This window comes from Vidua chalybeata, chromosome 4 (assembly GCF_026979565.1).
Source record: "Vidua chalybeata isolate OUT-0048 chromosome 4, bVidCha1 merged haplotype, whole genome shotgun sequence".
Lineage (NCBI taxonomy): Eukaryota > Metazoa > Chordata > Aves > Passeriformes > Viduidae > Vidua > Vidua chalybeata.
Window position 1 is genome coordinate 60,989,143 of NC_071533.1, and position 12,365 is coordinate 61,001,507.

Below are 12,365 nucleotides of genomic sequence, written 5' to 3' on the forward strand. Positions count from 1 at the left end.
GTGGCTTCTCAAAGCCTGCCCTGCTTGCCAGAACCAGCTGGCCTGGCTGCACTGGTCATGTTTGAAGGCATCCAAGATGAAGGACGAGAATTCTAAAAAGCAACTGCAAATTGCAATTACCTCTTCCTGAGAGGTGAGCATAAAATAGACCTGGCTTTACCATGTGGGTGCATGAACTACATAGTTGGTGTGCAATTGCTGACAGTTCTGGAAAGCACTGAACTCCCTTAATGGGATGGTCAGCGGTTCAGTGTGATCTGACAAGGCATCAGGTCATGAAATATTGCTTACACGATGTTCATACGTGAAAATCCAGCTCTTGTAGCTATGAGATTGGTCATCCCTGTTCAGCTGTACATAAGAATGGTACTGGATGACTCTACCCCTCCATCAGGGGTGCTTAGAGCAATTCTGTTGTCTTTCTGCAGGTATCTGTGTCCCTGTGATCCAACTGACCTCTGTGGTAAACTTCAGTAGAAGGTCTGGCTTTCAGGGTCCTTTAACTCTCAGAAAATCGTAGGGTTTTGGGACATATGCCTAGAATATTCTTTGAAAATTGGCAATTTAGTGAGCTTCATTTTCAAGTTTCAAAAGCAGGTGAAGAAAAGCCATGTGATGAAATATGAAAGCATGCTGAAAGCAGAAAAACTTTTTACTGTCAGTCAAAATGAAGTTTTTTGTATAGTCCATTGGAACATTTCTCTCTCAATTATTTCATCCATGACTATGATTCAGACTGCTGGAAGCAACAAGGTTAGTTTCCATTAGGTGAAATAATGTTCTGCTGAAAGTTAAGGGTGAGTACGTGGGTGAAGTATGTGGGGTAATGCAAAAAATTATGGGCAATTTTCTTTGGGGGTGGGCAGTGGAATGCAGCCAGGCATGCACTTGAGAATAAGGTCTATATTTAAACATGCACCACACATCTGAATGGTAATGAACTACTTCAAAAAGAGTAAAAAACTTTTCAGATAGACTGTAAATGAACAACTTTAAATAGCTCTTTAAAATTTTGCCTAGACATTCTGCAAAGCAGGTATTTTGTAATTATCCTGTCAGATTTTCAAGAGAAGTCTGATGAGCACAAAGCAATTATCATTTCTCATACCTCTTCCCTTTAATCTGTCCAAAGTACAAACTTGGCTGGCAGGAATTTCATCCTCCTAATTATGATGTGAAGCTGCTATTAAAACCAGGAAAGAAAAAACCAAGACCCACTCTAACTGAACTACACGTTCATTTATAGCTTAGATATATTTTCTTGGCTCTATGTGGCGTATCCAACTCCCAGTGATTAGAAGAGGAGTGATATTTGTACCTGAATATTCTGCATTTTGTTAATTAATGAGATTAAACAACTTCATTCTTTATCTGCCCCATTTATTGCTTTTCTATGCTTACTGTATTAAGTATTAGAACGACTTAGATTAATTAACTGTGGAACTAACAGAGGCATGAAAGCCTCATATCACTACAGAGAGAAAGACAGCAGTAGAAATTTTAGTAGCAGCAATTCTTTGGAGATAGTTCCTCTAGTCAGCATAACCAGCACAGGAAAGTTGTTACAGGAAATTCAGGAGCAGCTCCCAGTGAAAAGAAGAGAAAGCTTAGCAACTACCTGCATCTGCCTGAGCAACCAGAACAAGGCATTAGCCTCAGGAAATGCAGGTGAGAGAGTGTTCTTGGGGCTTGGCTATTTCTGGTTTAGCATCAACATAAGGTTATGCACATACTGCAAAAAAGCACAATCTTCCTTCAGTTTGCCTAATCCAAGTGGAGTACTTGGAGACAGAACAGCAGTGAAGCTGAAGTGATAGCCTTGTGACTTGGACTTCAGTTCAGGCAAGCAATTCAAATTCAGCCCTGACCTCTCCAAGCTGAAAGGAAAAAGCCATGAGTCTGTTTTGGTTTCCAAAACACATTTTCTGTTTATTACTGTTAAGACTTATCTTTTAGAGGCTGCTCTTGTGCCCGGGAGCAATCAATACTTGAAACACGAGATTTCAAAGCTACCTTACTTCTCTATATCTAAATCTTTTTAGATCTAAACTTTACTGATATTTGATTACAGATTCTATTATATTCTTTAATTAATTTCATCATTAATTTCTTAATAAAATCACCTGCCATTAAAAAAAGGGTATTTAACTTTCATTTCTGTTGTTTTTGATAATGGTCACAGTGCTAATTACATGAAAGACACAAAGTTATCTTTCTAGCTACCTAATGAACATAGGAATCACAGATGACATGATGTGCTGAGTTCTCACGTGACACTTGCTCTGACTTAAATGTGACAGGACTCTGGCACAGAGAAGTATCATGGGATTACTGAGGAAAGCAGAGCATATCTCTGAGTGCAGCCAGTGTTTAAAGAGGAGCCTGCCAGGAAGACACTGTTCCTGCCCCTTATGCCACCAGCAGACACATGGGTAAACTGGGCAGTCTGCTTAGGGAAAAAAAAATCCTCAATTCCTTTCTGCACAGCTCAGAAGTTAAAAGCCACAGTAGCTTCTTATGGAAGTCCAGACTTTGCAGAGAAGGATGGGTTCATTGAAGGATAGTTGCCAGAGCACTGTCTTCCTGAATCCTGAAGAAAATCTGTAGCATAAAAATATGCTGCTTCTTTCTTAAAAGGAAGTACCATCTGCTGAAAAACAAAGTCTTATCCCTCATAAAAAAATATTCTTGTTTCCTTGTGAATTTCTCTGATCTAATGCAGAATGGAAATATTCCTTTTCCAGTGGATAGGAAAGGCATCTCTAATATGGAGATATCTAAAGTTAAATAAATAAAATGGCCAGGAACAGCAAGAGGAGCTGGAAAGGTCCATTTCACAGCTTCCCTCCTTGACACTGGCCAAAAGAAAGCAGGTGCCTCTGGCAGTAGCCAAAAGAAGTGTGGTACACTAACACCTTGTGGCTGTCATCTGCACTCTGGGGGTCACAGGTGCTGCCACCTCAACTTCTCATTAATTCAACACACTGAAACTGCCTGATTCCACACACCTGAAACTACTATTTATTGGAAAAAATTCATCCAGTAAAGAAAAACAAAATCTAACCCAAAGTAATTTTCAAGTTCAATTCTAAACGAGCAGCTGGGCAGAGCTTTAATCATTGCAGGGTGTAAATTCTGGCATATGTGAACTTTAAGAAATATTAAAAATAATGCTAAAATTGTCTTCTATGGTGGGTGCAGTGTCACAATCTGACATAGTATAGAAAATCCTGTATTCCTCCTGAAATCATCACAAGAAGGAAAACTTGAAAATGAAGAGAAATCTGCTCCACGGATTTTGTAAGAAATTCCATCAGTCACAGGATAAATTTATAGACAGATTTAAAGGCTCATTCTCTCTAGCAAAAAAAAACAAAAAAAAAAAAACAAAACAAAACAAAACAAAAAAACCAAAACAAAAAAACCAAAAAAAAACACCCTATTTTCTTTCTACTTACAAACAAATAATAACTTATTAAAGCTTTTATTTATTTTTTTTTAGGAGGATATTGTTTATAGTTTGTATCCTGTTCTGGAAATTTCTGGTTTTTTAGCACTTGTTATTACTTAGATTAAAATAATTGGAAATCCTGCACCATGAAATAGATCTCTCCCTCCCTCCAAAGACAGCTAATGGACATAGAAAATGATCCAGTTCCTGTTCAAGGGTCACAGCTACAAAGGGATGAAAACAACTTTGGCAACAGAGGAAACAGAGGCAGTGTGGTTACTGAGAGGGAGAGGATGGAAGAGACCAGGGCTAACAAAGTTGATGGAACATGACAGGGAAAACAATTTTTCATTTTTATTATATAAGCAAATAAACATACTGCAGCTAGACTAAATTAAGAACTTATTACAGATCAACCTCTGGATTGTACTGGTACACAAACAACAGGTGAATTTCAACTGGACCTGGAAATACCAGTGGTGGACCAGGTAATCCCTCACTGGGCTTTAATTTCATAAACACACAAAATGGGTTCAGTCTCAGGCCAAATAATTTACCATTTGAACTAAATCCTTATTTAATTCCAGATCCCAAATGAAAATGGCTGCAATACCTGATTAGAACATATTGGGAAACAGTACTTCGAAATGTATGGGATTTCACTGGTCTTGACAGACTAGCCACAGGAAGAAAAGGAGGAAGAACAAATATGCTTTCCTAATAGATGTTAAATAAAAAAAAAACTAACAAAAATAACAAATTCTTGAACTATAATATTTTAAATGGCAAATTAGCACTATTCCCAGGTCAGCTGTGATTTGCTCTACCACATACATTTCATCATTTAGCATCAAAAACCTGAACTAAATTTCATTTGAGCTTCTATGGAAATACTAATATTCTTTCTTTTTTAAAATACATGACACTTGTTACTAATGTTCAACACAGAAAGTTTGGTGTTTTTTTTTTTTTTTTTTTTTTTTTTTTTTTTTTTTTTTTTGTGCTGTTTAATTCAAGAAATGCTACATCTTGAGCTAAGCATAGTTCTGGGCTTATCTCTAATATGGTAGAGATCTCAAGAAGACATAAAAATGGGCAATAAAAATGACCAGAAGTACCGAATTATTTCCATGCAAGGAATGGCTAAATAGACTGGAGTCTCTCAACCTAGGAAAGACCGAGGGGGTTGTAATTAAGAGCGGCATGGAAAGGATAAATAGGGAATGACAGTTCACTTTGTACACTGTCTCTTCCAATCCACAAGTAGGGGTCACCATGCGAAACTAGGACAGGGCAGGCAGAGAGAAGATGGTCCTTCATACTATACCTAATTAAGCTACTAAAGACTTTTCTGAAAGATACTGTGAATGGTAAAAAATACACACAGGTTCAAGAGTAACTGCACAACTTCAGAGAAAGAAAAAACCCCAAACATCCATTTCAGTATTGTTGAATGCAGTTAAGTTCACTTCCACTAAAGTCCCTGAACCTCAAGTTTCCAGCTGCAAATTGCAGAGGGCAAAGATTATACTTGGTCTGTTCTTACATTTTCTGTTGCTACTGCCAATATGAGAGCCAGAACTGGGCTAGAAGGACCTCTGGTCTGCCCAAGTATGGTCATTTTTATGAACTGTTTAAAATCTATTTCAGAATTTAATGCAAAAGAGTACCTCAGTTCATTCTAAGAGAATCAAGCCCAACTGCAAGCTCCCATTGAAATTCATGGTCTCTTTATACCTTCTAGCTTCATTATTCATGATAATAATTTGATTTACCATTATTATTTACTCTATCTTTCACTATCTCTGAATGTTTTATTGTTTTGTATTAAACCAATCCACTGATACATTCATCTCCCTTGGAAATTCTCTTTCAATAATAGAATATTCTGCTAATGTGACAATCTTGCCTTCTTGGTCTACACTGATTAATATGGTTATACAGGAGAGGAAGTTTTTGAATCTGCTTTCATAAGCAATCTAAAACACAATTATTTTGTGAAACACATTTGTTTAACATTTTACATTACCATAGCATGTAGCTATTTATCCTGCTTTAAACTAAAAAGAAGTATTGTTTTATATTTCAATTTTCTACTCGCTTTTATATAATTCAGAGGGCACCTCTTTGTGCCCTGGTCACTTCCACATCTCATTTTCTTTCTTTTACTCGAAGCAAAATTCTGACCCTACCTTCACACCACGAGTCTGAAATTTCACCCACCATAGAGCATTCCTTTATCCAATGACCCAGTATTAAAACTAGGCTTCTCATCAATACCTCTAGAGAGCATGGCTTTTAAAAGTGGAGCCTCAAATCAATATTTAAGAATCTGTTTTACCATCTGCACTGAGTTGCTGCAGCTTGTCACAAACCACAAGGGAGGGTGCATTAGTGCTGAAAGGCAAAGCCAGATCAATAGCTAAAGATCAGTGGGTGGGAGCTTCACTACAGAGTTGCTTAGATTAATATAACTTTGCCAGTGAGTTTGTTAATAAAGAGAAATGGTGCTAAAGAGCAAAAAGGAATTGAAAAAACACAAAGCCAATCTAGAAGATCAAGCCTCTTTAAAGCTGGGTCTCACAAAGACTTATGTGCATGTTTAATGCCACGTGTTGTGAGCAATCCCAAGGAGTTAATGGGACATAAAACTACTACTGCTCTACAGCCAAACTGATGTGTAAGTCTTTCTGATCTTGATAAATAAGATTAGTGATAAGTGGGGTTTTTTCCCCCCAGTGAAAAAAGATCTTGAAAGCTGATTTCATGAGACATTAAAAAGCAGTATTTGCTGCTATTAAAAAAAATAGGCAAACAAGACAGCAATTTTAATAGACTGAATAATTAAATCAAAATTACAGCAATTATTTGCTTTATCTCTGTGTGGCTGGAGGAGATGGGGTTAATGAAACACCTCTTCAATCATAAATCATTTACCATTGCTTCAGGCTTTTCTCTTTCCTCCTAGTATTTGATAGCTAGAAGTATATAAATCAGGTTTTTTCTCCTCAGATTTAATTTTAACATCTCTTGCACAACTGGAGGAAATACTACATAGACATAACTGTGTTTCTGCAGAAACATTTTTGAATTTTCATTAGCTATGTCTTAAATGTCTTTATTTAAATGTCTTTATACATTCATCCAAACTGAGCAGAATGGAAGCTTTGGAGCCCATGCTAAAGGCAGTCTGTTACCAAATTTCAGTGGGATTCCTGCACAAGGAAGGATCCATTCCAGGATCTAGTTTAGCATGCATGAAATTGTAGTAACAGACCTTTAGTGACAGTCATAATTACAAAATTATTTTTTCATTGGGGATATAAAATCAGCAATGCATATATGCCTTTGGAGTGCATGCTTAAAAATAAATCCAGAACTAGGATAAGGAGAACAAGCCTTCATCAAGCACGAGGTCAAATAATTTCAGAAGCTCAGATAAGTTTCACTCCTGTCACATGAAAACTTGTAGATTTTGCCTGAAGTGGGCATCATTTTGACAGGGACCTCTCTATGCACAAAGGGAGAGCAATGACTGTCTCTCTCTCAGATGACATGAGACCTGACATGAGACCAGATGCAGAAATGAAAAGCGTATTTTAGATGTAAAGCTCACACAGAAGAAAAACAAGTTGTCTCTTTTTCAGTCAGACAATAAGCATCATTCATTCATTTGGAAAGGTCAATATTAATTAGCAAATCCAGCAGGGATAGTCTGTCACTGGCTTTTTTGTGCATGTGGTTGCAAATGAAAGATAATCCATATTCAGTCAGAGGTCTGAAAGGTGTCTTGTCTCTGAAATTCCAACCTGCTTTAAACAACTGGTAAATATAATTAATTTAATTTTAAAAATTCAACATGTTTAAGTAGATTATCGTTGAATTGTGTCTTGGCTGCTTCCATGACTCTGAATTCTTTAAAATCAAAGGTAATCTCAAAAAAGCCCACCACATAACCCAACTGAGTCACATGCCTGACTGACAGGACAGTGGCATTTATCCTTGGGGAAAGGGTGGCATTTCTTTCAGGCCTGGATTTCAAATAAAAATGTGGAAAAGGATTCCCAATGGAAAAACCACCCCTTTAATCTTTGACTGGCATCTCTGAGTCACAAGCCAAACCTGGAATTCACTCTGCACTGCTCTGGAAACAGTTTTGCACTTTTAAGATCCTGATTGTCCAGCCCATGGGGTGACAAAGGCTAATGCTACATAACCTCAAAACTGGTGTCTTTAAGATCACTGTAGCACACAGAGCAAGAAACTTGGAACTGCAGCTCCTCTTTCCTTGAAGTATTTTGCTGTAAACTTTGCACATGGGTAATGGATAATTAGAAATAGGGTTTTAAGTCTACAAATACATATTAAGAAATGAATACTAAAAAACCCTTAAAGCAACATACAGAATTTAAATAAATTACTACAGCTTCTGAAGTATGCAATGACTTTAAGCTGTTAAGGCTATTACATGAAATATCAACAGGAGTTATACTCTTGAGAGGCTTACATTTCCATATTGCATAACGATACAGTTTATATTTACTATTTAATAATGGTTTTAATAATTCTGATGAACTACTGAAAAAGCGCTTTATTTTTTTTCTGACTTCACATGCTCAGTTTTGTTTAACTGACTGCTTTATTGTATGGTTTGTTGAAACAGCCATATGTACTCATCTAGCCTACCAGCTGTTTAGAAAAATGATATTAACTCCATGCACATTTATGAGGATCTCTGAACATAGTATTAGCAATAAAAAATAAAAACCAAAATAACACCTATTTGTTAATTGAACAAATGCTGCTGTAAGTTTATTTTTAGTCAGGATGATCTTACTGCAATAGTATCCCTATGCTTGTCTTCCTTGACACCTAAACCCCTTGCATAAAAGTTAATGGAATTTGAGATGGGGGTTCATTCTTTTATTTCTTCAATGTTCCCAACTGACTGATCTAACAACAATACTTTTCCTGCTGATACAGATTTCCATACACTGCCTTTTTTCTACACTGCACTGCCATGAATGTTGCCTGATGATGTCTCAAAGGCAATCTTTGGGTGCTTTGGCAAGTACACTATTTAGGTGAAAGGTTCCACATTATTGTAATTAATTCCCTATTTGTTGCTGCTCATAATTGGAATCTTTACCTATAACACTGTGGACTGCAAGAACACCTTCCTCAGTCTCACTCCTCTAACATTCTAAACAAGCAGGGATGTTCAGCTCTTTGGCACCTCCTCTCCAGAACATTTTAGATGGCATCCTCTCCCACTGCTTGCAAAGTCTGACAGTAACACAGAACAGCATTATGTATGTACCTGCTCTATGGTTACAGAGTGGTCTTTCCCTGATACACATTTGCAATAACTACAGAAGATTTTCTTGTGATCCTCACTCAGCACTATACAATCTATTACAGAGCTATTATAAGAAGCAGTTTCAGGTTGTCTATTAGAGACACAACACATTTTATTACACCTTATCAGTATCTCTACAACCATTCAAAATTCAGCTACTGACCTGATATTTTTTTCAATGCCTTATAAATAGATTTGGCGGTCTGAGATAATTTTTCTAAGGGACAGATATCCCCACTACAACTCATCACACAAATTGGCAGCTTGCTATTAAATCTCAGCATAGGCACCAAGGATGAGTACATATGGAGGTAGTCTCATCTTATCTATGTCAAAGCCATGAGGATTTATAAGGGAAACCTTGTAGTGCTGTTGTCACTAATGCTGAAAAGAGAGATTCTGCCACTAAGCTTAGAAAACCAGAAATCTTCAAGACATTATAATTTATTAACATCCTGGGATGGTTGACTTACACTACAGACATTAATATGCATTTTATTTTTACAGTATGGCACAGTAATTATTCATAGCACTCTCTAAACCTGTACAAATGGAAGGGCTCTTCCCACAAGAGCTGCAATGGACTTTGTGAGAGCTACAGAGATTTGAATAAATAAGGGGAAAAGGAGTAAATGAAAAAGTTCACAACATAGGCTCATTATCCAGGTGTTTTTGTTAAGTGTTACATTGTATCTTTTATCCCTAAAAATATGAACATCCATTACAATCTTGGAACAGCATCTGAAATACAGCACACAGTGATATTAGACTGTGCTGAGAAAGCAGGGTTGTATGCCATAATGTGAGGGTTTACAGCAACTCCAGTCGTGGTGTTTTGCTTGAAAAGTGAAGTCAGTTTGGGGAAAGACTGAAAGATAAGGCAAGCTAGGAGAGCAGGGTACTGATCAGGCACATGCACCAGTTGTAAATTTAGCAACTATAAAGAGGAATCAGATGCACAGTCAAGGTACCAGAGAAACAATCATGCAAATAACTTTGCAGACTGTTTTTTGATATATCCTTTTAGGCTGCAGTGGGCTGTATACAATTCACTTCACTTGTCTCTGAGAGCTATACTGAAACCACTCCAATCAGCAGTACATGGGCAGACTCCTTTTAACACTTTGGAAGTTCCACCATTGCTGTATCAATTTTGTACTGCACACACTCAGATTTTCAATGAGCTTGACTTGACTTCAGTGCAGCAATGCTACATTAAATGGCTATTTTCTAACTCATAGATCTGGAAAATGGGGTTTAATCAATGACCATTAGACCTTGCGCTCCCTTCTGGCATAAAATGCCTTCTTTCATCCAGCATTGCTGTATTGTGGCTTTAATAAGTTCTGATTGGCATTTGGCATTGAATTACAGGGGCATGGAGGCCTTATTAGCAGGAAGAAATGGAAGTATTACAGAACAAAACAATTAAGTGGGACAAGATAACTCACAGCATTGTGTCAGACTGTGTCATGCTCACATTTCACTTCATGGTATTGAATTGCCCCTACAAGTACAAGGAGATACAGCTAACAAAGGTAAAACACTTCTCTGCTTGGGAAATTGTCCTTGAAGGTTATTTTTTATAATTGGACACCACATCCTAAGAGGTTCTGAGCATGTGCATTTCTCCTTGCAGTCAAAAGGCCTAGTCATAGGCTTTTTACTAAATTCACTTCAGTTCTAAAAACAGCATATGTATGAAATCTGTGCACCACTTATGTCTTATTTAAATCTCTGTATACTTTTTCCTCCTCTCTTTTCTCTACTAATAAGATCTGCCTATCTCAAACAGGTTCAAGTAGGCACTGAATGGCATAAAACCTCTGGTGCTAAAAGAATTTCTCTTGAGTTTCCTTCCAATGTTTCAGCATGGCAAAAGAAACTGAAGACCTAATTCTGTGAGATGGAGGTGTCCTGGAGGAGCCCTCATCCTGAAGGTGACTAAAGCAGAGCCACCACAGTTCATTCATGAGGTTCTCAGCTTCTCAGCAACCACCCACACGATGCCTTTGTCTGGGCATTGTCAGACTCAGGAGATTAGGAACAAACAGGTGATTTGCACAAGGCAAAGTGCCCAGGCTTGCCAGATTACTGGTGGGAAGAACCACAGACTGTTTCTCTAGGGCACGAAGAGCTGATAGTGAGACAATATAAACATGCATTTTTCTTCAGCTTTTACTTTGAGAACAAAGGTAGTCACATATTTTAAAATTTTACTTCCTTTTTCTTATGTACATTTCAGATATGAACTATCATGATTTGGTGGTTCATCTAAAAATTTCACAGGCTACATTAAATGATGTAGGACAGATGACAACTTCTATACCAACATAAAATTTTTTTCTTCACCCTCCTTCTCCCCACCACCCAGTCCTGATTACTTATTGTATTTCCTCTGAGTTTGTTCAGACACAAAATTGAAAAAATACATATAGGGAATGTGGAACTACATTTTTAGGAAGGATACTGAGATTTCCTAATTCAGAAAACAGATTCAAAATTTGAAGGCAGTCTGACAATCAAAATTCACTTGCTCTATCATTGAGAACAGTACTTGTGCATTCAAACCAGTATGCTCATCTACTTAAATACTCCCTCATCCTCTTTGACTTGTTAGGAATCCTCTTTATTTCATTAGAGTTCTGGGTTCTTCACTGATCCCTGCAATAAGAACTGTAAGGGCAGCTAGTCACAGACACAACTGTTACCAAGTTCATAGCTAATACTTGCACAGGTGCAAAAAATCCTTCTTTTTGTTGTTTTCTTTTCAAATGTGCCTGCAAGTGAGAAACTGATACAGGGTATGCACCCATCTACATGCTGTCTGTGAATAGTAAGACTTTAATGCCATCTGGGGCTCCATGGAGCAAGGACTTACGCTTGGAATGTTTGTCACAGAGAGCCGATGCCCTCATGTCGCAGAGTCTCAGGGATCCTTTGCTGCTGCTGTAGACAAAGAGATTGCAGTGGTGGGGATGGAACTCAGAGGCTGTAATCACTTCTGTCAGGTCCTCCATATTGGCTGGCTTTATATCTACAATGTCTGAATGGAATTTCATCAAGAAAAATGCAGGTAAACCATGACTCTTATTTGAAGGAAGCATGCAAAGGTACACACATGTAATGCTTTTAAAGATATACTAATTTGTTTAGTAGCAGTACAGTTTTCAATTTCCATACCTGGTCCACTTAATACCAAACCCAAAGAGCAATGTAAAACTCAAAGTCTGCACAGTTTTACTGCAGATGCCATTAGCAGGTCACCATTTATCCATGCTGTGCAAAGACATCAAAGAAACAGTGTTGCAGGGACATAGATTCTCACTTCAATTCCTCATTGAAGCTAATAGAGAACAGGTAGCTCTATCTCCTGTACTTGTTATTGAAACAACTGCTCTATCCCAGATAATGCTGACTGAGAGGGAACAATGCACAGCTCAGACCTGCTCACTCCAGTCAGGCTCACTGGCTTTTATGATTATGCAACTTAAGCTAAAAAATACATGTAGCTTAAGGTAAAAGACCCAAAAAAAAAGAAAAAGGTGCTTTTTT

General features: G+C 37.5%; 1 protein-coding gene across 5 annotated transcripts in view; it reads right to left on the reverse strand.

The window, feature by feature from the left end:
- PPP2R2C (protein phosphatase 2 regulatory subunit Bgamma) overlaps positions 1–12,365 on the reverse strand; it is a 193,539-nt gene that overhangs the window by 18,121 nt on the left and 163,053 nt on the right. For all 5 annotated transcript variants that reach the window (XM_053940769.1, XM_053940774.1, XM_053940770.1 and 2 more), the window contains one exon: positions 11,692–11,856. In XM_053940769.1, coding sequence (XP_053796744.1) covers positions 11,692–11,856 — 165 coding nt within the window. The remainder of the gene's footprint in view (positions 1–11,691; positions 11,857–12,365) is intronic.